This window comes from Suricata suricatta, chromosome 11 (assembly GCF_006229205.1).
Source record: "Suricata suricatta isolate VVHF042 chromosome 11, meerkat_22Aug2017_6uvM2_HiC, whole genome shotgun sequence".
Classification (NCBI taxonomy): Eukaryota; Metazoa; Chordata; class Mammalia; order Carnivora; family Herpestidae; genus Suricata; species Suricata suricatta.
In genome coordinates this window covers 103,018,933-103,046,471 of record NC_043710.1, presented here as the reverse complement: position 1 = coordinate 103,046,471, position 27,539 = coordinate 103,018,933, and the positions used below count along the sequence as shown (strand labels likewise).

Here is a 27,539-nt window from a genome sequence, read left to right as displayed (position 1 = left end):
GGTTACACTGTTATTTTAAAATTTCATTTCTAATAGTTACTTCATTGACCTCCAAATTATCCTGGGTCATTAGCATAGATCCCTCTACAAACCTAGTAGTTTTTTCTACCTAACCCATATTTTTAGCAAATATTTTATTTTACTGTTTTCAATCCTTTCTTGTATGAGTATTTATGTCATGTGGTACATATGCCTTAGGATAGTACTCTGGTTGCTGTTTTAGTACTCAAGTGAGATTTTACATTTAGAAGGCAGCAAGGGACATAGGCTGTCCACCAGAAGAATGCCTAATTCCCTGTGGTGCTGTCTGTAAATACGCACAAATTTGTGATTGCTTTTATCTGCAAAATACACATAAAATAGACTGAATTATCTATATAGTTGAAAAATGTGTGATTTTTAAAAACTTACTTAATATAGTTATCACATGTAATTATATAACATATTAAAAGTTTTCAATAAAATATAGCAGTACCTTTTAACATTTTTATAGGATTTTTTTAGTTGGACGAGTATTAAAGATCCTCTAATTGAAATTCAATTTATGAATCACAATAGGTTTGAAATGACTTACCAAGGTTGTCTTGTTCTTTAGCCAATCTTTTTACTCCCAGATCACTAACTTTAATCCCACACCAAACAATGGCTAAGGCTTTGAAATAGAATTTATTAACTACACAATTGATATGGTTGATATGTAAAAAAGCCAACTTATATAAGGTTCTGGTTAGTAATTTCTTGTTTTTATTTTATCACTTTTACCACAAGAAAATAATTTTAAACCAAGAATTTTTATTAGTCATATGCTGTAACTAATAGTGAAAATAATCAAATGGTAACATAAATAGCAATAGCCTAGCTATATTTTACTACATATTGTGACACTAGACAAATTATCTTTAGGTTTTAGTTTTTTTTATGATACTGACCATGAAAAACATTTTAAAACTATCTCCATAGCTACCTATCTGCTATTTAGACAGAGTATTCCAAAAGAAAAAGTGCAATATTGTTACACATTATCAAATTAACTCATTGAGTCCTCTTTTAGAAATTTAAGAAAGGCTAGGAAGTTTAAGAAAAAAAAAAACCCTACATATAATTTAAATTAATTTACACTTTTATTTTCTTTAATAACTAGAGAACTTTCAAAGCATAAATGTCATTCTTTTAACACAACAATAATGGGCTTAAATTTTCATCTTATTTTAAATACACAATCTTATCTGTGCAGTGTGTTTGCAATCACTGTAAATCTCTGTCTCAGGAACTCTCTTTTTTGTATTAGAAAGTTTTCAATAGTATTGGCTTCTTTGAAGAGTCCATCTATCGCATCAATATAAGACGCATCTACTGCTGCTCTCTCACTAATGAGGAAAAAAAAAGGTTTATGTTAAAGTAAAGAGTTATAACATCTAGTGACACTATCACAGTGATAGTACTCTGCACATCAAAAAACTTCATTAACTTCAGTAAAAGTTAAATTAGTCACATAAATATTTTTAACTATTCAAAGTCTCCTGACAGGGCAAACTATGTATCTTACATTATAATTCTAACGTTAAACTAAATACAATATTTTTCACAGCCACACAAACCATCATCCAAATACAATGACTGTCCAATAGTTCAAAAAACAAATACCTTAGAAGCATGATAATCTCAGACCAATAAAATATTTAAATTCAGTCAGTCCTCAAATATACAGACATAATATTTAAATATTTCATAAATAGATTTCTCTTTAATATCACTCTCATTATCATTAACATCAACAAATGACATTTTTCTCAAAGAAGTTTTTGCATAAGATGTTAAATGTTACATCATCTAATTAGAGACCAAAATATAACCAGCCTAATATTTAGCTCTGGTAATTACAAAACAAAGGATGTTAAGGGGAAAAGTTGGGGTTAATCTTTGAAAAAAACCATTAATCTATCACAAATGAGGCAGAATTTTAAAACTCTGAAATTACAATTACTGGATAGGTCTGCAGCCACTGAACTAAAATTCCCATTATGGAGTTTCCAGAAAAAAATTATTCCTAAGATAAAGACTCAAGAGGATATGCTGGAAGTACTTGCCTTAAGATCTTTGCATATGTAGACAACAGTAGATTAATTTCATTGCTCGTATCTGTTCAAAAAAAATCACCAAATAAGTTATGAACTCTAACAAACTTTCTGTATTATAAAAATCAATGTATAGAAATATAAGTATTTTATACATCACCATTCAAACCTTTCTCCAGGGATTCATCTTTATAAAATAGTCCAGAGTGTTCAGAGAAAGAGGAATCTGATTTTCCAAGAGAGGACAGATGTGGACTATGTGGCATTTGAGGCTCATAGAAGAGAGTAAAGAAAATAGATAAACAGTCAACAAGATCCTTAGGACATATGCATTCTGTTGTCCAAAAAGGCAAATAAAACATCTTTCAGAAAAAAAAGCAAACATGCTAAAAATTATATGCGCTCATGTTCTAGTCAGCCATTTAAACTTTTATTATCAAGAAGGGGCCTAACAAGCCCCTTGTTTAACATACTACATTCTACTTCGGTTTTACATTAGCCTTTGAATATGGTTTTAATCCCTGGATGAAAAAGGTTCCTGTATCTTGAACCAGAAGATATTACCATAGCGACATAGTAACACTTTCACTTAGACAATGGCCAAATGCTTGCAAAATTTGGCAAGATTACATAATCTTTAAGGAAGCAAATAATGTTCCAAATACAAACAGATAAACGGGTGGGCGTAGTAGTGAAGAAGGGCAGGACACAATGCTCTTAATTTAAAATATCAGCAACGACAGTTTAAACTTTTATTATCAAGACAAACACTTATTACAGCAAAACACTTATTTAAAATCCTATGTATCAGGTATGCATGAACATGAACCCATTCCTGTCTCTACATCACGAATTACAACAAAGAAGTCTCCCAATAGTTTCTTGAAGGCCTATACTATTTGATAATGAAAAAGCAGCTGGAGTCAACACAGTTCCTGCCGGGACAACCCCAGTCCTGGGACTATGAAAACATTAAATCCCGTTCATCAACAGAACTTTCTTCAATAGGAAAAAGTTGAGAAGCGTAAACAATAAAATCAAAGATTAAGGCTCCAGGAGCATATGGATTACCTCCAGCTCTCTTGGTCTCTTGCAATTTCTAGTGTCCGGTTTTACAACGTGACTCGCCATCACAATCTGGAAGCAAGGGCGGCAAAGGTTAGAGGAACGCCGAGCCTAAGTACAAACCTCACGCGACGGCTGTGCTGAATCTTCCCCCTTTCTTTCCAGGGCTGCCCACTTAACTTAGACTCTCATTACCCGTCACTCATCCGAACAACCCAGTTTCTCCCTTCCCTCTCCCATCCTATCCGCTGCTGTTTCGGCCATCTTTCAGAACTCTGGGACCATATTCCTTTAAACTCAAAAACCGTCCCACTGTTCCTCGCTCCCGAACAAATCCCATTTCCAGGCCTGGCATCCAAAGTCCTAGAGCACCTGCCGCCCGTCCACCGTCCCCATGATTGTCATCTACTCCCTCTACACAGGATCAGCCAAACTACTCTCTTTGGCACTTCCTTGCTCCTGCCAGAATTCAAGATTCTTCTACCTTCAAAAAAAAAACAAAAAAAAAAAACCAACACCTTAACTTTGAAACGTATCTTATAGTTCATCTAATCCAGTGTCAACGGGCAGAGACAGCTGACCAAGTTCAAACAAGTAAAACTGAGGCAGACTAGGGCCAAAACCTCTTGGTGCCTGGGTTCCCACTGTCCTGTCTTCCCTTAATAAAGCATCCAATTTTCCTTTAAAATTACTTTCTCATGAATCCTGAAGATCGCTTCTCTAGGAAACTGAAAGACTACATGTAAACGAAGGAAAAATGTAAAAATCTACCACGGGAGAGTCTCTACGTCTTAAGAGATGAGGAGGGGGCCCTGTCTATACTCACTACCAATTTACTATTCACCTTGCCCCTCCCCCCCCCTTTTTTTTTTAGAAACTCTGGTGTCCCGGATAATTGTAAGGAATCTGATTCATCACAGATCACCGTCATATAAATAAGCCAGAAAAAGGGCAACAACGAAGCGTAGAGAAGGCCGGCCGTCGGGTACCTTCCCTCCGGCGCTCCCGCACCCCCGCCAGCACGTCCGGGCGTCAGGAGCCGCGAGGACGACACACAGGCCACACGACACAAGCCCGGGAGCGCTCACTTCGCCTTGGGAGGTTCGGAAAGAGAAGCCACCGTGAGAGCCGTTCTCTCCTCCCTTCCCCTTTTTCTCTTCCCTCCTCCTTCCACACCTCTTCTCTCTCGGCTCAGAGTGAACAGAACGCGCGCATAGGTCACGTGGAAACTTCTAGAGCTAGGGAGCTGCGTCGCTGCACCAAGAGGCCCGCGTTTTCTGTCAGAACGTGGGCCCAGCGGCCTCCCGGCAGCCCGGGAGGCTGCAAGCGCTCCTGTGACAAAACCCCACGACGCAATCCAGGGCCCTGGTCACCCAGACGCAAGCCAGCACTGCCCGCGTCTTACGCAACTCTCGCCTCGTCTTCTCAACGTCCAGTGGGCCCCTCGGACCTTTTCACCTGCCTGTTGTTCTCACTTCCCTCCTCACCGCCTTTCCTCCCCACGCGGGTTTCAGCCCCGCGAACGTCCGGAGAGGAAGCGCCCGTTCTCTCACAGCCCCGTTTCCCGCTCTCAAGGGCACGCATCCCCCCGGCCCCGCCCCAATGCCGCGCTACGACCCGGCGTCAGCACCTTTCTCCTCAGCGAAAGCGTGGGAATGAAGAGGTCCGGGGGCGCGCGTGAGGGCGCAGACTCCGCGGGCTCCCAGCAGGCAGCGCGCAAGTCACGTGACGGGGCCGCGCAGCCGCCCTGGAGCCCGCCCTGGAGCCTGGCGGGAAACCCTCATGGACTTCCGCCGAGAGGGGGCCTTCTTGTCTCCCGCCGTCCCCTGCGCTCGGAATCTCCGAAATAAAACTCTCTCCGTGCTCCCAAGTGTGTGGGGAGGCTGGGAGCGATCAGAGACTAGTCTCTAGAGAAAGAACAGGAGTATAGAATTGCCTGGGCGAGGCTGGGCCCGGTCCCACCTGCTTGGAATCTCAGTGAGGGAACACGGGACACCCCGACACTGCTTCTCAAGTGAAAGTTACATCCTGTTCCAGGTGACGCGTTTGAAGGAAGGGTTTAAATCTGAGTTCCGCTGGCTCTCAGGCGGAACCTCCAGACCCACACCCTCCGTTCCTTCGCTTCCTCTGGGGCAGCCACACTTTCAGAATCACACCCTTCTGGAAGATTACTTTCTTGACGTGCGAGTAGGTTTAGTCGATATTTTGAAATCGGATTTCAAAAAATATTTTCGAATACACATGACCCACGTACTTGAAAGTTACTCTCGTGAGTGCTCCCGTGTGGCGACTTTGACCTGCAGTTTCAAAGATAGACATTCTGACTTCTGCCCAGTTAGTTGATGTGTAAGGGTAAAAATGTGACCTCATAAAACAAAGGTCAATAACCCCTAATAAATTCCAGGTACACCCTCTCACATCTTAGCGAATTATATTTAACTTAACATGTTTTTTCCCTTTGGCTTCCCGAAATGTTAGTTGTCATAAAGATTTGTGAGTTCTGTGTGTGTGTGTGTGTGTGTGTGTGTGTTAATTTATCAGCTGTTTGTGAAAAAGCCATTCGTTTTAAGTAAGTTCCCAGAAAATAGGTACTCAGTTTGTTTCCTTTGATTTGCTAATATTGTGAAATAGAAGTTACTTAATAGACTAATGACTAAGGTGCAGTTATTGACAGTCTTTATAAAATCCCAATCACTAAGGACTGATACCAATCTGTGCTGGAATTTTCCCCATGTGTGATAAAATGAGGAGAGAAAAGTACTGACTTTTTCATAAAGCCACAGCATTCACTTGAAAGCATTGCCCTTTATTCTGATACTCTGCCCTTCCTATTTTTTTTTTGTTTGGTTTTAAAGTGGTCTTTCATGAAATACAAATAGAAAGACTATTAAGATTTTTAATGCGTTTACTTGGCAAAATATAAAGTTGCCCACTCAGTGTTTATCTTTTCTGCATTATTAGCCTTATTGTCACTATTATTCTTAATAGCCTGTTAAATCCAATTCCTCTTCCAGTCTTCAGATTGTATGATATCTAAAGAGGTAGTTACCTAGTTCTTAAAATACCTCCAGAAAAATGATTCCACCTAATACACAAATGTTTACACCAAATTACACCATGGACATTTTATTTTATTTTTAAAATGTTATCTCCATTGGGGCGCCTGGGTGGCTCAGTCAGTTGAGTGTCTGACTCTTGATTTCCGCTCAGGTCATGATCTCATGGTCGTGAGGTCAGGCTCCAGGCTGGACATGCAGCCTGCTTGGGTTTCTCTCTCTCCCTCTCCCTTTGCCTCTCCCCTGCTCGATAACTCTCTCTGTCCTAGAAAAACAAAAGTTATCTCCATTGTAAAAACTAAATAAGTAAGAATAAGTGAGAGTGTGTGGAGAGTTTTATAGTTGTCTAGTGCTTTATGAGCACCTGGTTGGCTCAGTTGGTTGAGCGACCAACTGTTGATTTCAGCTCAGATCATGATCCCAGGGTTGTGAAATTGAGCCCCACATGGGGTCTGTGCTAAGCGTGGAGCCTGCTTAAGTCTCTCTTTCTCTCTCTCTCTCTTCCCTTCCCCACCTCTGCCTCCCTCCCTCACTCACACACTATCTCTCTCTCTCAAATAAAAGGAAAAGGAAAAAAAACTTTAAAGTAGTCAAAAGGCTATCATCATCTCATTTAATCTTTACAAATAATCTTATGAAGTAGGTAGGACATGAAGCCATCTGGATTGCTCTGTATCAGAAAAAAAAAATGTTGATCCCAAAACTAAGAAATGGAAAATTGTGCATTTTACATCTTTACAGTTGGAGAAAAATCATTGGCAATGAACCATTTAAAATTAACTTGTTTGGGGGTGCTTGGGTGGCTCAGTCCGCTAAGTGTCCAACTTCGGCTCAGGTCACAGTCTCGCAGTTTATGGGTTTGAACCCCGCATCCAGCTCTGTGCTGACAACTCAGAGCCTAGAGCCTGCTTCAGATTCTGTCTCCCTCTCTCTCTGCCTCTCCCCTGCTCATGGTCTGTCTCTCAAAAATGAATAAACATTTAAAAATATTTTTAATAAAAAACAAAAATAATAAAATTAACTTGTTTGGTGCTCTGTTTCTGATTACTGACTCCATTTCATGCTTTCATATTAATGAACTGGATGGAACATTACAGTTGGAGGATGGAAATCTGTTATTTCAATTGCACTCGTGTGTGTAATCTTACCAAATACTTCCTAAATGCATGATTTTTCTTTTTCTTGTAGTCTCTGCACCTCTGACCAAGTCTCACCACAGACTTCCTTTTTAATCACTGCTGTGGAGATGATGTTTTTATGACATTCTAAAATGAAAACCCTAATTTGTTAAGAAACAAGCAAAGCAAACTCAAATTATCTGTTTATAGAAGCATTTTGCTTCCTAACTCTAGAACATCTCTGTTAGCATATAGGCTCTATACTGGCAAAAAAAAAAAAAAAAAAAAAAAAAAAAAGCAGAAACATAAAATCACTTTGCTACTTGCCTTGCTAGCAGGGTAATAGAATTTAGCACATGTTCAAGAAAAAGTTGTCCAGGGAACTTTGTTTCTGCTATTTTCAAGGCTGTGATATTTTACTCTGCCTTTTAAAAGTTACATTGTAGGTGTGTTTATTACATTATAGGGGTTATTCTAACAGGGCTGATTATGCAGCACCACGAGATAAGGGAAAAACTTTGTGCTAAAGTGTGAATAGAAAAATCTCCAAACAGCGAGAGATTAATGTGAGAAAAGATGCTTCTAACTGATCGAGCAGGTGCTTTTTTAAAAGGGCTTTCTGAAAGTACAGTACTTCTGAAAGAAAGGCACAAGCTTTGGGAGGGCCAGAACTCCAACTTTTACAGCAGAAATTATTTCATTAAAATAGCGATTTTACATTAAAGAAATGCGCATATTCTCTGACATTATTTCAAGTTCTATTGCCTTAGGAAAGAGCAAGGCGGGTTCAAGGCGTGCCAGAACAGTCTCCTCCCTCCACCTTCTTCCTCCTTTTTCCCCAATCACTGGGTCTCCTCTTCCCTCAGCCAGCTATAGAACGGACGACCAGCCCGATCAGCGTTCCAATGCTTTCTGCATTCCCAGCTGCCAACTTCAGCTGCTGAAGGGGCTGCTGCCACCTTCTGCCGGCTACACAGCTCAGGAAAAGAAAGGGACCTCAACCCTCCCAGGTCCCTTCTCGTAGGAAACGATCAAGCAGAGGTAAGAAACGCCATTCCTTTTTATTTAGAAATGAGACATGGTCTTAGAAGTAAATAAACTAGAAAAGCGACTGAGAGGAATTTAGGTCATCTGACATCACTGTGACGGGCAGTCTGTAACAGCATAGGGGACAGAGCAGTTAGATGGAAAGTTTCTCTTTTCACCAACATTGGAGAGTATCACTGTTGAGCAAACGTTCTCAAACTTTTTGGTCTTGTGACCTCTTTACATTCCTAAAAATTATTGAGGACCCTGAAAAATGTTTGTTTCCCTGGGTTTCTTGCTGTATTGCTGTCATTTACTGGACTAGAAATTCAACTTATTTCAAAATAACAGTAAGCACATCACATGTCAGCATAAATACTGTTTTAAATTATAAATAACCATACATTTGTAAAAATCTGTGGAGTGACATTGTTTTTCATTTTTATGAATTTCTTTAACGTCTGGCTTAATGGAAGACGGTTGCGTTTCTATCTGCTTCTGCATTTAATCTATGTGCTATTGCGCAGAACGTAGCCTCCGGTAAACTGTACTGTATACACATCAGAGAATGGGGATGAAAAAGACATGACTGCTTGGAATTATTTTGAAAATAGCTTTGACCTTGAGAATCGCTGGTTTAGAACAATAAAATAAATAAAGTTCTCTTCAACGGGGGTCTCAACTCTGAATCCATGATTCTGAAAGCAAACAAGTTTTGCCAAAGGTTGATCCTCTTGATGGAATCGGCATCAGCGCCCTTTGCTGTGCTACAGTTGGACGAAAGTATAACATTCCCCAGGAGAAATTCATTTCACCATAAAGAAAGGGCTAAATTAATCTCTCTATTTTGAAGTACAAATAAGAAAAATTAGGACCCCCTCAAACTCCTCTTTTCTTTTTGTCTATATCCAGCTATTTCAAGTTCTTTTAAATCTTCCTCCAAAATATCTTTTTTAACCTGGCTTGTTCATAATATCCCCGCACGAATATTACGAGTTCTTAGGTGAATTCGTACATGAATTATGACGGTAGTGTCAGAACCTGTCTCTATCTTTTTCATAATGCACTGGCTGGCTCAGTAATCTGCATTCCTATTGCCTATGAGATTAAATTCACATTTTTCCGGGGCACCTGGCTGGCTCACTAGGAAGAGCCTGCAACTCTTGATCTTAGAGTCATGACTTAGAGCTCCATGTTGGGTGTAGAGATTACTAAGAGAAATTAAATAAATAAATAAATAAATAAATAAATAAATAAGACCACATCATTCTAGTGACTTCAAACCCCTCTCTAACCCCAGCCTACCCCGAGTTCCTTGCGGGACAGGATTATTCCACCACAGTCCAAAAAAATGATACCATTCATGAAGTCCACCCTCCATCACAACATTGTTTTAATGATCATATAAATGCTCTTCCATGTCCTTTTCCATCTATTTAAATCACAGAATTCTTTAAAGTTAAATTTAATTCTTCTTTTCACACAGGGTCATCCCAACTACATCAGTGCCATTTTGGCTTTTTCCTTTGAGTCTGTATTCAGCCATTGGTTATATATACACCTATTATCATACACCTATTATTTACCTAAATTTTTACTTAGGTCTTCTTCCATCCCACCGCTGCCACGTCCACATTCATACATTCATAAAATGACAACAGTTTCAAGAACAAAATCATTTCTAGAACTGAATAGTTAGAGTTTCATCTTGCTGCTACCAAGATGACTACAAACCTGATTTTAGGGAATTAGGTAGGTAATATGCTTCCTCATTTCATCCCGTGGCTATGCCACAGAATTAAAGTCCACAGCAAGGATGAACATGATTGCTTTTCAAACATTCTAATAGTATGTGGGTTTTTTAAAATATAATTTATTGTCAAATTGACTAACATACAGTGAGTATAGTTTGCTCTTGGTTTTGGGGGTAGATTCCCATGATTCATCCCTTACATACAACACCCAGTGCTCATCCCAACAAGTGCCCTCCTCAATGCCCATCACCCATTTTCCCCTCTCCCAACACCCCCCCCATCCACCCTCAGTTTGTTCTCTGTATTTAAGAGTGTCTTATTGGTTTGCCTCCCTCCCTTTTTGTTTGTAACTGTTTCTTTCCCCTTCCCTTCCTCCAGTCTTCTGTTAAGTTTCTCAAGATCCACATGAGTGAAAACATATGATATTTGTCCTTCTCTGGCTTATTTCACGCAGCATAATACCCTCCAGTTCCATCCACGTTGCTGCAAATGGCATGATTTATTCCTTCTCATGGCCAAGTAGTATTTTCTAATTGTATGTTTTTAAGCTCCTCTGGCTTAACAGTGCCGGCTATTTAATACATATTCGATTAATACATGTTGGGTTAGAGCTATGAGGAAGTGGTTGTGAAGGCATTTGCCACATATAACTGGTTCTCTCCTTGCAGCCTCAGCTAAAACCTAGAATTACAGAATACTGAAGCTGGATAACACCTATTATATTAACCATTCAACTTCCTCTTTGTCCAAACGAGGAAACCGAGACCATCAAAATTAAGTGACTTGCCCTAGAGAAGATTGCAAAGCCTGTGACCTCTTTCCATCATGATTTTCCACCATCCCCTAGCTTCTGGCTAGTCTCCAAAGCTTGTATTTGTTGTGTTTGAAAGAACCAGTTGCCATTTGAATATTCCTGGGAGGTCATTCTGAGGTGGTTTGTAACTTTAGAAGGAGAAAAAGTCAATAATCTGAAAATTTTAGATGAAATATTCAAAGTATCTTTATCCAATGGGAACTATAATTGTCACAAGCTAGAGTTGAGCAAGCAAAGGAATACAGATGAGACAGGAAAGGAGAAATTGAGGGGGGAGTAGAAGGGTAATTGTAGATGTACTGAGATTTCACAAGAAGAGTGGTTTAAGAAAAAGAATTCAAGATAAGCACGTGAAATAAAAAATAAACCACTAGAGAAAAAAAAAAGAAGATGGAGAATATTGGAGATGTTACTCTTTTTTTTTAATGTGTTTCAAATTTTCCTCATTTTCATTCTCTTTCTCATTGGCTTTCAGATGGAGTGAAGGTTTTAAGACAATAAAATTCTACCAGTTCCTTTATATACTGTTGTCATGGCAACAAGGTTTATCATAGCAGACATCTATTCCTTTAACACTTAGCCCCTGCTGTATATAAATTTCTTTCCAGGTGTGGAAGATTCAAGAAAAAAAGGACAATTCATTTTACAGAAACTCAGATTGAAGCTGGGCAGACCTATTTGTAATCAAAATAATCTCATTCAGTATAGTCACATCTATTTGAGATAAGTGGGGGTAGGTGCAGGGGGGCACCGAGGAGAGAATGATTAGGTCGGAATGGAGGAGTCAGGAAGGTCTTCACAGAGAAAATGTTTGAGCTGGGACTGAAAACGTGAAGAACAAAGGGTCTGGCAGGCAAAGGAAAGGGAAGTTAAGCCTGGCAGGGGAAATGTCCCTGGCAGCAGTATGAAGCCGGGGAGAGTCTGGAAGCCAGAAAATGAAGTCGAGGAGTAGTAAAGAGAAGATGCTGGAAGTGATGAGGGCTGCACTTAAAACAGTGCTGGTGGAAATAGAGAGGAGATGCCAAATTCTAGAGACATTTGTGACTTACAATCTACAGTGTTCGTGAGGCAGTTTCGACCAAGGAGTGGAGGGCTCCCAGGTTTCCGTTTCAGACGCTTATTTGGGCATGTTTTGGAAAGTCACTCATTAGTCTACGCTACAGCTGGAACTGTGGGTCTGGAGCCAGAAACTAAAATTTGCAAGTTACAGAAACTACCACCCTGTCTTCACTTTATGGCCCGACTCCCTTAAAAAATAGTTCGTATTTGCTGTCTTACTTTTTCCCCACCCCATTCTGCCCAGATCTTTGTCATTGGGCTTCTGTTCCCTCACATTCTCCAAACAGTCCTACCAACACCAAACCTTCCTAACTTGCCACATTGGATAAACAAGTTTGAGCTTGTACCTAAACTGTGGGCTCTTGTGGCTTCTGATTTCAAGCAGTTCCTCCTTAAAGCTCCTTTCTCCCTTGTCTTCCGTGACACTTCTCTGTTAGATTTACAAAACTGAACTAATTATTTTCCACTCGGGCCTGTCATTCTCTTTTTCCTTAGTTATAATGAGGTAAACACTCCACAAATTGCCCCAGCCAGCAACTTTGAAGGTACCCACAGTTCTCCTCCTTCCATCTGACCTACAGCCAATTAGCTAAAAAAATCCTGCTATTTCATGTCTCTTGAATCCACCCAGTGCTTGTGTCCCCGCAGTCGCTACCTTAGTTTATAGCTTCGTCAACTGTTACCCTAACTGTTAAAACTGCTTCCGAGGTGGTTTTCTGATCTGTCCAGTCTTGTCCCATCAAATCCACCCTCTACCCAACTGCCAGCGTGAGCTTTTCACAACATAAATTTGACCATGTCTTTCTCCCACTTGAAGAGAGTCAGTATTTTTTCAGAAAAACAGTTCAAACTTCTTTCGTCTACTTAAGCAAGGCCTTTCTAATCGGACTCTCCTTTACAAGCTTATGTCAAACGGAACTACATTGCAAGATACGCTTTATGTGAATTCAACTAGGCAGAATCAACTAATGTAAGAGAAACAAGAGTCTAACTTTTTTTAAATTAAGTTTTATTTTATTTTGTGAGAGCCAGAGACAGCACAAGTGGGGGAGGGGCAGAGAGAGAGAGGGAGGGAGAGACTCTTAAGCAGACCCCAAGCTGCCAGCATAGAGCCCGATGCAAGGCTTGAACTCACAAAACCGTGAGATCATGACCTGAGCTGAAATCAAGAATCGGACACTTAGCTGACTGAGTCACCCAGGTGCCCCCGTAACAGTCTCACTTTATAGGCAAAATGGAAATACGTGAACTCCTCCAAAGTAGTTTATCTAGAATGACAAGTGACAGCTGGTAGGACAAGTGAGTTGTGAGCTGTTAACACTCTTGCCACATTTAAGTGTCTTTCATACTTGGCGGAATTATCTGCTTCCATGTTGGTATTATGCAAGCTAAGCTATTTTGAGATGTACAGGATATTGTTATACTATTTTTAAATTCACTATTTACGCCATATTTAAATTCACTATTCACTGCTTGGCCTCCTGGGTGGCTCAGTTGGTTGAGAATCCAACTCTGGCTCAGGTTACAACTCATAGTTCTTGAGTTTGAGCCCCATGTTGGGCCTGGAACCTGCTTTGGATTCTGTCGTCCTCTCTCTCTGCCCCTCCCCTCCTCGCACTCTGTCTCTGTGTCTCTCTCAAAAATAAACATTTTTTAAAATTTTAAAGATTCACTACTATCATAATTTTAAATATTTATATATCTGATAGTAATGTCATCAAAGTGCTGAGGGGTATTATTACTGCTTGTGCTGAAAAACATCTCCAAATAAATATTTTCCAAAATAGTTGGATAAATAGTTAGATGCCAGAAAACAATGATAAAAAGACCAAAGTGCCACCATGATAGAAGGTGTGGAGAGAGTACTACACAAAACATTAGCTATCGTGCTGAGAAAGTTGAAGCAAAGAAAGCAAGCAAGGGTACGCTCTGGTTGTTTTCGATTTATGTACGCCAAGGATATCTCTTTACATAGTTTTATATTTATTCCCAAGGAACAGTTAATCTTGAACTATGTGAGCTCTTCAGAAATGCTCTCTTCCTACCCAATGGGACTGCAGTGGCATTAACTGCAGTAAAAGTGATGAGGCTCCAACAAGCAAGATTCTCTCAGAATTCCCTGCTCCGGGCTTTTGCTCATGCTCTTCCCTCTGTGGAAACCCTTCCCCCGGCCTTGAAAATACTTGCCTCTCTTTCAAGGCAGCACAAGCATGACCCCTCTAAGTTTTCTTCAACTCCACCAGGCAGACAGAGAGGATCTCTTGTAAATCCAGCTCTGAACAGCATTCATTATACTATTTTGTAATTGTTTATATATTTGTCTCTCACTAGACTCTGAGTAATTGGAGGCTAAGTATTGTGTTTTGTCAGCTTTCTAGCTCCATGACTCATAACATGGTGTATGCTAAATAATGAACTGATAAATGATTTCAAATATTGTGTAATATTATTATTTTGAAGGTAACAATGTCCTCTAAATCCATTCACTCACTGACTAAATACTCACTGGAGTAATCACTAGTAGTTTCATCCAATTCCTACATATACTATTTAGGGCTTCTCAAATAAATTATGTTCCAAAAATATGAATGCATTACATAACATTAAAACTTGTAGAGAAGACCACCCTAGCCATTATTTCATATATACGAAATTATATATACATATATACTTTTATATATATCTGCATAAATTTGACAACTATCCACATTTGTATGTGTATAAGGAACTGAACCTAGATAAAACTGTTAAATAGTCACAACTGACAAATGGTTAACTTAATTTGGATTAAGGTTTTTAACTGGGTTTTAATTTCTGGCTTCTTCTACCACATGTTTGGCCTCAGCGGACTATGCCAGAAAAAAATCTGAGTCAGTTCTCTACCTATGAGCTTTGACTTAAATATGCCTCTATGTACCAAGGACAATTGGGAACCAAACACTTGCCTTAGAGCCCCAACCATAACCACCCACAGGAACCCAAGGTACTGGTGAACTCTGCATTGGGCCTCTTAATCGTTTCTGCGGCACAGACCCTCACATACAACCTGGTGAAGTATGTGGACCACTTCTCAAAATAATGTGTTTACGTGCATAACATGAAATACTTAATGGCTCAGTCGGTTAAGTCTTTGACTTTAGCTCAGGTCATGATTTCATGGTTCATGAGCCATGTTGGGCTCTGTGCTTGACAGCTGGGAGCCTGAAGCCTTCGTCAGATTCAGTGTCTCCCTCTCTCTTGCCCCTCATGTTCTCATGCCCCTACTCATGCTCTGTCTCTCTCTGTCTCTCTATCTCTCTCTCACTCTCAAAAATAAATATTTTAAAAATCATCTCAAATACTTAGGCTTATAAAGCAAACCTATTATATTAAAATAGGGTTCTCAAGAGGCACCTGGGTGGTTCAGTTGGCTGAGCATCCAACATCAGCTCAGGTCATGATCTCACAGTTTGTGAGTTCAAGCTGCGCATTGGGCTGTGTGCTAACAAACAGCTCGGAGCCTGGAGCCTGCTTCTGATTCTGTGTCTCCCTCTCTCTCTCCATCCCCCACCCCGCTCATGCTCTCTCTCTATCTGACGAAAATAAATAAATGTTAAAAAAATTTTAATAAAATAAGATAGGGTTATCAGCAAATTTTTAAAGAAATTTTGATATAGTATATATGTGCTTCTTTATCAATACATAAATAACAAAATCCAGGTCACCTGGGGGGCTCAGTCAGTTTTGAGCATTAGCTTTGACTCAGGTCATGATCTCGCAGTTTGTGACTTCAAGCCCCACATCAGGCTCTCTGCTGTCAGCACAGAGCCTGCTTTGGATCCCCTCTCCCTCTTTCTCTGCCCCTCCCCTGCTTTCTCTGCCCCTCCCCCACTTTCTTCCTCTATCAAAAATAAACATTTAAAAATTTAAAAAATATATACTGGTGGGACGAATAACTTCTATATATTTCAAAGTAGTAAGGAGTTTAAACGCTACTTCAATATCTCTACACATTACAACACATTAGAAAATACGTACGTCTACTACTGACATTAGAGATTCTGCTGATAATACATACTATGGCTTCCTACACCACCGTAAGAGAAGGAACCGCTAATTTTAGTTAGAAGTTGGGGAAAATAGGGGCACCTGGGTGGCTCAGTCAGTTAAGTGTCCGACTTGACCTTGGGTTATGATCTCAAGGTCCATGAGTTCTTGCCCCATGTCCGGCTCTGTGCTGACAGCTCAGAACCTGGAGCCTGCTTCAGATTCTGTCTTTGTCTCTCTCTGCCCCTCCCCTGCTCGCACTCTGTCTCCCTCTCTTTAAAAAATAAATAAACATTAACAATAATTTAGAAGTTGGTGAAAATAACTATGTGAAGTTTTTCCTATCTCAGTTCACAAATTTCTCAGAAACAGAAACCCTCTGCACAGACAAAGGTCGGAAAGGACACACACAATGTTGGAGTGGGGCGGGATAGGGTTGGACAGAGGAGAAAAGCAAAGAGAAGAAGTTTTAACTTTTTTAAATCCTGTATTTATTTGTTTTTGTTTGTCTGTTTTTACAGAAACACTGTATTTATGTATTACTTGTGTAAAAAACCCAAACTCCAGATCAAAAGCTAAGGCTGCTCAAGGAGAAAAGGGCCCTCAGACGCCGGAGCCCTGCAGCGTCCTCAGACACGCCCCTTACTCCCAGGCAGAAACACTATTTTTTTATTTTTTTTAAATAGTTTATTACCAAGTTGGTTTCCATATAACACCCAGTGCGCTTCCCCACAAGTGCCCTCCTCCATGACCATTACCCCCCTCCCCCCTTCACCCCCCTCCTCAGCCCTCAGTTTGTTCTCAGCATTCAAAAGTCTCTCATTATTTGCCTCGCTCCCTCTCCCCAACTCTTTTCCCCCCCTTTCCCCTTCCCATCATTCCCTATTAAATTTCTCCTGTTAGACCTATGAGTACAAACATATGATATCTTTCCTTCTCTGCCTGACTTATTTCATTTAGCATGACTCCCTCCAAGTCCATCCATGTTGCTACAAATGGCCAGATTTCATTCTTTCTCATTGCCATGTAGTACTCCATTGTGTACATATACCACATCTTCTTGATCCACTCATCAGGTGATGGACATTTAGGCTCTTTCCATGATTTGGCTATTGTTGACATTGCTGCTGTGAACATTGGGGTACATGTGCTCCTATGCATCAGCACTTCTGTATCCCCTGGGTAAATCCCTAGCAGTGCTATTGCTGGGTTATAGGAGAGTTCCACTGACACTTTTTTGAGGAGCCTCCATACTGTTTTACATAGCTCCTGTACCAGTTTACATTTCCACCAATAGTGTAGGAGGGTGCCCGTTTCTCCACATCCTCGCCAGCATTTATAGTCTCTTGATTTGTTCATTATAGCCACTCTGACCGATGTGAGGTGGTATCTCACTGTGGTTTTGATTTGTGTTTCCCTGATGATGAGTGACGCTGAGCACAGAAACACTATTTTTATCATTGCCTCACCTTTGGCACTTTGACAATGAAGTCACAAAGCTTCAGTCTCCTATGCACGTAAACTCATTGGTTGTAAGACAGAGATAGAACCAAACCATAGTTACATGACGAGCATCCTATATGTATATTGATAATATATTTCCTCCAAGATACTGGAACAATCAATATTTCAGTTCAGTAGTGGGCCACTTATCCATCCTTTACTGTCTTATGAGAAGATGCTTTCTAGATTCCAAACATCCGTTGGTTTACAAGACAACATTTGAACATGTGTATTCATAAGCTGAAGACCAAACGTTTATTAAATATTCTAAGTGTTCATCAGCATACTGGGTGATACACTGATTTCTGAATTTGGAGGTAGTACAAGGCAGTAAGTAGAGTTCAAGGCCCACACTGGGCTCTCTGCTGTCAGCAGAGGTGTAAATGAAAAAAAAATTACCTTTTCACAAATGACACTTTGCTTTCATTAGGAATAAAGATGGCTGCTATACCAGTAGAAGATAACTGCATCAACTTTGTGGGAATGAAATTTATTGACAACACACTCTACTTTATAGGTAAGTCTAAAGCAGTAGGTCAGATAAGAGTTCAAATAAATGTATTCAGTTAGGAAAGATGTTGTGAGATAAGCTATTAAGTGCCTCTTTTTTGTCCCCAAATTCTGTTGTAATACCAATGACAGTCTTCTCTGGGGAAAAAAAAGTACCAGGCCTCTAGAAATTAACCACAGTATGCCCAACGTCCTAGCACCCTGTCTCACCACATGTCCCGGCACTTTAGCTAGCAGGAGCCAACCCATAAGGTGGTGGTGGCTGCAGGTGCACCTGATGAAACCCTACAAAATTGGGTACACTCAGGGAAAATAATTCTCCACAACAAACTGGCAACTCATATAGCAAATACCTTAAATCTAGAGTTCCATAAGTGGGTTACACCAGTTTATGTAAACATACTTGACAAATAAAAACAGATTCTAATGATTCGTCTCCTGTGGACAGTTTAGATCCATTTGTTTGGCTTCATTTGAAAGCTTCACAGAAAGTCCCTAGATGGCTATCCATTGAAACCATAAACTTAAGAGTACATCTATCACTTTACAAACTTTTCTTTTAGGTAAAAATTTAAATTTGTAAAGCCTGGGTTTGGGTTTTATATCTAATGTAGCTGAGACCACACTAAGTCTAATGAGCTCCATTTTATGGGACTTATGGCATGATTATATAATATTTCTGATGGAGGCCCACCAAGGCCGTCACTGGTAAGTTAGTGGTTAGATATTGGGGAGTAACAGAAGAGTCATAAAATGGTAGGGCAAGAGGAGATTCTGAATTGAAATATAGAGTTTAACGTATTTTGTTTCTCTTTTTTCCCCTTTAGCTGATGATGATGATGGTAAAGTATAAATTTTTTCTCTTTCTTTGCAAAATAAGTAGCTACTTGAGTAGCATCTCTCAGGCACACCCATGTCCCCTTTCTCAGCTGAGAGAAACTGGTACTAGTCTATTTGAGAAGCTAATCTTCCTTCAAAGGAATGTAGGCTCAAAAGGACGGGCTTGGAATAAAGATGACCATAAGGGATACAGAGAAGAACCTCTAGCAAAATATGCTTCTCTCTACCCCTAAGCAGCTTCTCTAGCTCTTAGAATCTACGAAATAGACTTCGCTTATTACAGAGATCCTAAGATTATCAGGAGGTCATGGATTCTCTGGAGGAAAAGGAATTCAAACAAGAGAATTGTCCCAAATCAAGAAAACCTTCCTTCAACCCAATGTCTCAGAAATATTCTGGGAAGAAGCCCAGGAGGCTCCCAGGGGGCAGAGAATTCTGGAAATAGAGGAGACACAGGAGGGTAGAGCAAGGAGAGTTTTGAATCTCAGTCATTATGTCTTATTAAGATGTGGATGTTCCCAGTTCTTGTCCTTCTGGCATTCAGGTAGGATCACACCCATGTCTGGCCTACGATCCTCTAACAGACCCCATGTTATTAAGGGCTATTCGTTTCTCATATTTTTCCTTAAAAATAGCACTTTCCCCATTCTTTTTTTTAATTCTTATTTTAAATATTTAAAGAGAGAGAGGGAGAGAGAGACCATGAACACAGGAGGGGCAGAGAGAGAGACACACACAGAATCAGAAGCAGACTCCAGGCTCTGAGCTGTCAGCACAGAGCCCGACGTGGGGCTTGAACTCACAAACAACAAGATCATGACCTGATCTGAAGTCGGATGCTTAACCAATTCAGCCACCCAGGCACCCCACGCTTTCCCCATTCTTAAGATGATCCTTACTCTACTTGAAATAGAAAATATCAACTTTAAAATACTATTTTTTCACATGTCTTTTTCCCCCCAGCTTTACTGAGACATAACTGACCTATAACTCCTCACATTTGTCAAAGGTTGCCTTGCTCTCCTTTTATTTAATTCAATAAAGATCGGCATCTGTATCCCTGGTGCTATGCTAAGCAGTAGGATACAATGGTGAGCAAAACATGGTTCCTACAGGGAGAAGCAGGCACTGAAGAGACAATTCAAATATGGTATGTTAAGTGTTACAAAGGCACAGCATGCTAAGGGAACACATGGAAAAGGCACCTAATTCAGTCCAGTGGATTCTGGGAGGTCGCTTTGAAGGAGGAACAGATTTAAAGAGTGAATAGGGGTTAGTGAATTGTGGGCAAGGAGAAGACCGCATGCAAAGGCCAAGATGTGAAAGAAAACATGGCACGTCTGAACAATTAAAGGTAATTCAGAATGGGAGTAGGAGAGTGAGGAGAGAGGAACGAGAAATAGGGTGCAGATAAAGAAGGTTCCTTTATTTCAAGTTAGGGAATTTGGATCTTATCTTTGGGATAATGGGGATTCAGTAAGCATAATATGTATGACCTGAAATACAGATCCGTTTGCTGCAACAAAGAGCCCCCAAAATACAGTAACTGAATAACATAGAAAATGCTTCCATGAAATACAAGTCCGAGCAGGAAGTTTAGGATCAGTATGTCCGGATACCACGTGATGATGGTGGGATCTCAGGTTTTTTCTCTCTTGTTATTCCAATATTCCTAATTTGTTGAACTCATTCACATTCTTGAAAATCATCACCATACGTCCTGGGTCCATGTGCCAGCTAGCAAGAAAGGGTTCAAAATAAGAGGAAGACAGTTCCATTCCTTTTAAAGTCTCTACTTGGAAGCTGGACACATCACCTGCACTCATTTTCCATTCATTAGATTTAGTCATCTGGCCACACCAACTGCAAGGAAATCTGGAAAATAAAAATTCCATTCTGAGTGGCTATGTGCTCCATTAAAATTCAGAGATAACATGATCATCTCTCTGGATTTTAACTTTAATTAAAATTGAATTTCAATTCTTCCTGGCTTCAGTATAAAGAATTGATGTGGGGACCAAAAAAAAAAAAAAAGAGAGAGAGAGAGAGAGAGAGAGAGAGAGAGATGATATCAATTAAGAGGCTATTGTTGCAGTCCCTATAAGAAATGACGGTGACGTGAATTAAGGTAGGCACAGTGGGTGCCACTGAAGAGTTGTGCATGGACTTTAGAGATACTTAAAAGAATCAACAGGGCAAGGTTGGAGCTGGATTTTGAAGGAGATGGAGAGAAAAGATGATGCCTACAAATTTATCCAATTTGTACCATTTAGTTAAATAGGAAACAGAAAGGGGAAAGCAGGGTATGTGGAGCAAAAAGGGAGACATGAATTTAGATTTGGGTTTTATTTGTGGGACATCCTAGTGGAAATGTCCAGTGGACTCTTGGATAGAGTCTGAGCTCAAGATGAAAATCTGGGCTGGATATATACATTTTTTTAAGATTTATTCATTTTTGAGAGACAGAGAGAGACAGAGCACGAGTAGGGAAGGGGCAGAGAGAGGGAGACACAGAATCCAAGGCAGGCTCCAGACCCTGAGCTGTCAGCACAGAGCCCAACACGGGGCTCAAACTCATGAACCAACCGTGAGATCATGACCTAAGCTGAAGTCAGACGCTTAACTGACAGAGCCACCCAGGCACCCCCAAAATAAAATCTTAATTTAAAAAAAAAGGGAAAGAGACAGAGAGAAGCTAAAAAAAACAGAGCAGATGACTGGTAAATCAAGGTTTCAGTAGAAGACATGCAAAACACAGATGGAGTTAGCCCTAGACTCCTGAAGGGGCACCTTTCCCACATTTTCCCCCTGGGACAAGAAGGAAAGAGGAAATTAACCAGTCGTACCACAGTTAGGTTGGTAAGTGGAAAGGCAGGAAATCATTTGCTGAAAGCGAAAGCAGAGGTCACAGTGTAGAGATCCATCGCAGACAGGAGAAAGTTTAGAACCACAGCGCTGGGCCAGGGAGGAGTGCTGAGCTGTAGCAGAAAGGAAGTATCGACAATCGGTGAACTGGGAATGTACCAGTTTGTACATTTGTATGATTGCTTGGCAGCAACCCTCAGCAGCCAGGCATGGGGTTTTGTAGTAGAAGGACACACAAATTCAGGATTTAAGATACTGGCAAAAGGGCAGATAAAATGATGAGCTGTAAGGTGCAGGCTTCACAGAGAAGAAAGGGAAGACAGGAAGAGTTTAGACAGGGAGAAAATGTTAAGAGGCAGGAGGAAAAGCTTAAGAAAACTAAAAGGATAGGAGATTGTGGTTTGAAAATAGGGTATTTGAATTTAAGACTGTAGAAAAAGAGGTGTCTAGGTGGCTCAGTCAGTTAAGAGTCTGACTTTGGCTCAGGTCATGATCTCACGGGTTCATGAGTTCGAGCCCCATGGCAGGTTCTTATGCTGACAGCTCAGAGCCTGGAGCCCACTTCAGAGTCTGTGTCTCCACCTCTCTCTGCCCCTCCCCATTCACACACACACTCACTCTCTCTCTCTCTCTTTCTCTCTCAGAAATAAATAAACTTTAAAAAAAGACTATAATAGTAGAATAGCGATAACAAGGTGATGATAAGAATCAGGGTGTGTGCTTAGAAGTGGGTTAAAAAAACACTGCAACTTTGTGTCAGCATCTTTTACAGCAGAAGATTATGATTAGTAGTTACTGAAAACTGAAATATGTAGTATGCTTATTTGTAATTTGGGAAGGAAAAAAACTGTATTCTTAAATGAGATTTAATGTGCATTGTAGAAAACCTGGAATCAGACTACTTTGGCAAGCTTGAACATAAAATCTCAACCATACGAAACTTGAACGACCAAGTTCTCTTCATTAAACAGGGAAATCAGCCTGTGTTTGAGGAGATGCCTGATTCTGACTGTACAGGTATGTTTTTAAAATATATATTTGTAACGTAAAAATGACAAGCTTACTTCTTCCCATTCCACTTAACTACCTATGTTTCTCTAGGATAGATCTAATCCTCAGGTGAAAAATCATAGGAGTAATAATTTCACACACAAGAAACCTGATGAGGCATCCACATGTTTTTAGCTGGGGTGAAAAATTGATGCCACAAAGACTCTGAGCCTATGTGCGAGTCACCAACCCCTTCACTATAACTGCACTAACTGTGTAGCCTCTCCGTATGGACCCTTAATACATAGCTGAAATTGCTGATGGCATTTTCGAAACTCAAAATCAAAAAATAAATACACAAGCATTTTGAGTAAGAATGTCTTTCACCAGAAATTTAGGATGCCTTACAAAACGAATCCGTTTACTGCTCTTTCCAAGGTTTGAATTCCAAATATCAGAGTTTAGGCAGAGTTGAAACAGTGAATGTGCACTTTGGGGGGAAAAAAAAAAGAAACGTTTACCTTAACACATAGATATTAAATATTCTATTTAACATTTAAAGGTTAAAAAAAGTCTTTTAGAATTCATAGTACCTCTAAAACGCTAAAAAATTTGCTGTATTTGTGTTACAATACATATTATGAATGTGTTTTAAAGAAGGTGAGTTTCAGGGAAAGTTTCCTGCTCTCTGGCTGAATCTCAGAGGACAGAAATGGTGATGGACCTGTTAAGGATTATCCTTAGGCTAATTTCCATAAATAGTGATTTGCAAAAGGTCTTCTAACTAGTGTCCTTACTTATTACTGTTTATTTCAGATAATGCATCCCGTACTGAATTTAGGATATACATGTACAAAGACAGCCTCACTAGAGGTCTGGCAGTGACCATCTGTGTGAAGTGTCAGACCATCTCTACTCTCTCCTGCGAGAACAAAACTATTTCCTTTAAGGTAAGACTGAGCCTTAATTTGTTTTAGTCATATTGACGTGCAAAATTTTAAAACCCAAATATCCTGAGTCCAATCTTTTTTTTTAAAGTTTATTTATTTATTGGGGGGGGGGCAGAGAGAGAGAGAGAGAGAGAGAGGAGAGAGAGAATCCCAAGCAGGCTCTGCGATGTCAGTGCAGAGCCCAGCACAGGGCTTGATCTCACAAACCATGAGATCATGACCTGAGCCGAAACCAAGAGTTGGACACTTAACTGTTGGAGCCACCCAGGTGCCCCAGGATTATATTTTAATGTGGCTTTTCCCCCTTCCCAAGTTGTCCCTTGGCATGTCCAATAAAGCCATACTCTAACTTTCAGTAGGCCTGGGTGATCTTGATAGCGGTTCTTTATTGGCAAATCCCCATTTAGCAAGTCTTTCACAACATGGAATTCACCTTTGAAATGCTGTCAGTTTGTGAGCATCCCCTGGCTGCTTTCAGTGGGAGGAAAGTTTCCAGGGTCAATCTGTAGCCATAGTTAATGGCTGTATATCTGATAATAATGGAACAAGGCAAATCCAGGTGTGGGGGAGATTGAAGCTTATACAATTTGGGCAGCCCTTTAAAAAAAAGAGAATATAAAATCGCCAAAGGCATAAAGTTGATGGTTTATTTAGAATAAGAAGGTGCCTTAAAAGAGACCTGAATAAGTGAGGGGCTCTGACATTTAAGCTTCATAGCAAATGTGCTTCTGGAAGGACTCAGTCAAGGGGCAGGAAGAGGGAAAGGAAGGGGTTAGTAATGACCGGTTTTAGTTGATGCTCGTTAATCCCTTCTACTCATTGATAAGGATCTTAGGAGTTGATTATAAATACAGATTATGCTCTAGATAATAAGGCACAACTGGCTGCTATTATGCGCTCACCTTTCTGGGTTGATCACTAGCTATTAAGTCCTAGTGCTTCTGGTGATCCCTGTTTTCCTTTGGGTGAGAACCTTCATGCCACCAGGAGGGATTTGTTTCAAGAACTTACTGTCAGGGGCACCTGGGTGGCTCAGTCAGTTGAGCATCTGGCTTCAGCTCAGGTCATGATCTCATGGTTCGTGGGTTGGAGCCCCGCGTCAGGCTGTGTGCTGACAGCTAGCTCGGAGCCTGGAGCCTGCTTCAGATTCTGTGCCTCCCTCTCTCTCTGACCCTCCCCTGCTCACGTTGTCTCTCTCTGTCTCTCAAAAAAAAAAAAAAAAAAGAACTGTCAGTGTCTGTTCTTTTACATACATCCAAGCATGGTCAGGGTTCTCTCAGACTTACTAAAGTAATTGGGAGACGACCAAAATAAGAGATGTTAGGTAAAGCTTGCCTCTCCCTGGGTTCAGATTCAACCCCTCCTGATGTCATGATGTAAAGAATACCTTAGGCACTCAAGGTAAGCACTCAAGCTTACCAGGTAGGGCTTTCCAAGTTGAGCATTCCCCAAGGTCGCTGGGATTGTTTCCCATCCATTTGCTGTGCACTTTCCCAAATAAGGGCTATGAATAGTCAACACTAAAACTAAAGAAAGCTACTGCCCCAAGATTTCCTTGCCTCTGTTCTGAAATGTGACCTTGAACTAGTTAGAGATCACCTATTCCACCTATCCACATTTCCACCTTCAACTGTAACTGTCTATAGTGGGTTTGAACTAAAAGGTTTATCTGTCTTTAATATTTCTAGAGTTTTTGAAGTTTTAGCTAAGGATTATTAATCACTTATACATTAGACATTAGATTAGTCCCAAATTGGCTCCCTCGGGTTGGGGTCTCTGCCTACATTCTGGAATACTATAGACAGCCTCAGAACTATGTGCCAGTGGGTGAACTCGTTTATACTGTCATTAATTCAAGACTTTCACATGTTGATAAAGGAAAAAGGTCAAGAGTTATGACTATAAATTCCATAACTGATTGAGAAGTTTGGGGGTACCTCCAGATTCTTTCAGGCCTCTTGAGAGGATGCTAGAATACAATTTTGGGTCTAGAAGTCTCTCCATCAATCCTTAGATAGGATCATGCTCATCTTTGCTACCAGGGGGTCAAAATTAAGTTCAAAATATCTGCTAGCTCCAGGACTAATATGGAAAGAATGCTGAGTGGTCCTCACATTTTCTAGTCCATTCTGAAAAGTAGGTATGATGCAGTAATAGGAAAAGTGCAGGCAGTACTGTTAGTTGGGTTACCAGCAGGATTATGATTTCAAGTAATCTAGCTATTCTTGAGAAAACTAAGAGGGAGAGGAAATCAATAGTCTTATATTCAGAGGTTTGTTTATTTGTTTTTTTAATTGGTAAGAATAAACACTTCTTTAGTTCTGTGCAGTAATGTACTTCAAAATAAACCACACAGATTCAAATTGTTCATGTTCTTAAAAATTTGGGTTTTTTTCCTCTATAGAAAATGGAGCCTCCTGAGAGTATCAATAATGAAGAAAATGACATCATATTCTTTCAGAGAAGTGTTCCAGGACATGATGATAAGATACAATTTGAGTCTTCATTGTACAAAGGGTACTTTCTGGCTTGTGAAAAAGAGAACGATCTTTTCAAACTCATTTTGAAAAAAAAGGATGAAAATGGGGATAAGTCCATAATGTTCACTGTTCAGAACAAGAGCTAGCCTAAACATGCATAATTTGAACTTTCGAAGTTTTTGTCTTTCAGAAAGGTTGTAAGACTTTGTGCCTATAATTGTAATAATGATATAAAATGGATAATGGTCTTAAAAGATACCAACCACTAAGAAATGAACAATAAGGTTTCACAAAATTGAGTTGACTCTTTCTTATCCAGATGAAAAAAATATATGCGTAACATTAAGAGAATTCATAGTTTCAAAGCACATTCTGCATTGTTAATTGGAACATAGATTATACTCAGTAGACATGCTTGAAATCATTTGGATTACCGGTCCTAATGATGAAAGATACTGATAACTTAAATTTCCTAATTTTTTAAGAATGTCATTAAAACCATCAAGATTTTGTAGAGACACCTTCACTTGACTAATTTCTGCATTTCTTCCAAAGTCAGGTATCTTTCAGTCAGATGGATCCTGAATCCAGCAGCATATACAAAGGATTATACACTCTGATCAAGTGGCATTCAACCCAGGAATGTAAAGATGGTTTAATATTATAAAATGAATTAATTTAATACACCATGATAATAGAATAAAGGATAAAAGCCACACAATTATCTCAATAGAAGATAGTAAAATTTTTCAATAAACTTGAAAGAGAACTTCGTCAATGTGATAAAGGACATCAATGAAAAACCTACAGCTAACATCATACTTTTTATTAATTTATTTTTTTAATTCCGATATAATTAACACACGGTGCTATCTTCATTTCAGGTGTACAGCCTAGTGATTCAACAATTCCATACAGTGTTCAGTGCCCTTCACAGCGAGTGTACTCCTAATTCCCACCTCCTATCTCACCTCCCCTCTGGTAATCCAGTTCTGGTCTCTGTATTTGAGAGTCCGGGGTATTTTTTTTCTTTTTTTTCTTTGTTCATTTGTTTTGTTTCTAAATCCCACATAGGAGTGAAATCATATGGTATTTTTCTTTGACTAACATTTCACTTAGCATTATATCCTCTGTATCTATCCATGCTGTTGCGATTGGCAAGATTTCATTCTTTTTATGGCTGAATAATATTCCATTGTATATAAATCCCACATCTTTGTTTTCCATTCATCTATCATTGGACATTTGGGTGGCTTCCTTATTTTGGCTATTGTATATAATACTGCAATAAACATATCTCTTTTTGAATTAGTGCTAACATCATTCTTAATGGTGAAAAAATAATGCAAGATTGTGTCAGCTCTTCCAACTTCAACATCATACTGAAGGTTCTAGCCCATATAACCAC

At 39.9% G+C, this 27,539-nt stretch overlaps 2 protein-coding genes across 8 annotated transcripts; one reads left to right on the top strand and one right to left on the bottom strand.

Moving 5' to 3' along the window:
• Positions 1-721: 721 nt before the first annotated feature.
• TEX12 (testis expressed 12) lies at positions 722-4,840 on the bottom strand. 7 transcript variants are annotated; one of them, XM_029957526.1, is made up of 5 exons: positions 4,771-4,840; positions 3,147-3,212; positions 2,236-2,347; positions 2,088-2,139; positions 722-1,367 (listed from the first exon to the last, which is right to left on the bottom strand). In XM_029957526.1, exons 2-5 carry the CDS (start codon positions 3,204-3,206, stop codon positions 1,223-1,225), a joined length of 369 nt encoding a protein of 122 aa, XP_029813386.1. In that variant the 5' UTR covers positions 3,207-3,212; positions 4,771-4,840; the 3' UTR covers positions 722-1,222. The 7 variants fall into 7 exon arrangements, with proteins under 7 accessions (XP_029813386.1, XP_029813391.1, XP_029813390.1 ...); XM_029957531.1 differs by lacking the exon at positions 4,771-4,840 and adding an exon at positions 4,628-4,693; XM_029957530.1 differs by lacking the exon at positions 4,771-4,840 and adding an exon at positions 4,546-4,620.
• A 3,333-nt stretch (positions 4,841-8,173) lies between these two features.
• IL18 (interleukin 18) lies at positions 8,174-26,427 on the top strand. The gene is made up of 6 exons (XM_029957625.1): positions 8,174-8,355; positions 17,927-18,013; positions 18,834-18,848; positions 22,594-22,728; positions 23,518-23,651; positions 26,056-26,427. The coding sequence occupies exons 2-6, from the start codon at positions 17,935-17,937 to the stop codon at positions 26,275-26,277; spliced, it is 585 nt and encodes a 194-aa protein (XP_029813485.1). The 5' UTR covers positions 8,174-8,355; positions 17,927-17,934; the 3' UTR covers positions 26,278-26,427.
• Positions 26,428-27,539: the final 1,112 nt, after the last annotated feature.

Bases quoted from the DNA above. Each gene is read 5' to 3' on its own strand.
- IL18 (XM_029957625.1), top strand. From the start codon at position 17,935: ATGGCTGCTATACCAGTAGAAGATAACTGCATCAACTTTGTGGGAATG. The intron at 22,729-23,517 runs GTATGTTTTTAA...TGTTTATTTCAG, and splicing joins GCCTGATTCTGACTGTACAG to ATAATGCATCCCGTACTGAA. The intron at 23,652-26,055 runs GTAAGACTGAGC...TTTCCTCTATAG, and splicing joins ACAAAACTATTTCCTTTAAG to AAAATGGAGCCTCCTGAGAG.
- TEX12 (XM_029957526.1), bottom strand. From the start codon at position 3,206: ATGGCGAGTCACGTTGTAAAACCGGACACTAGAAATTGCAAGAGACCA. The intron at 2,348-3,146 runs GTAATCCATATG...CTCTTCTATGAG, and splicing joins AGAGACCAAGAGAGCTGGAG to CCTCAAATGCCACATAGTCC. The intron at 2,140-2,235 runs GTGATGTATAAA...TTTTTTGAACAG, and splicing joins CCTGGAGAAAGGTTTGAATG to ATACGAGCAATGAAATTAAT.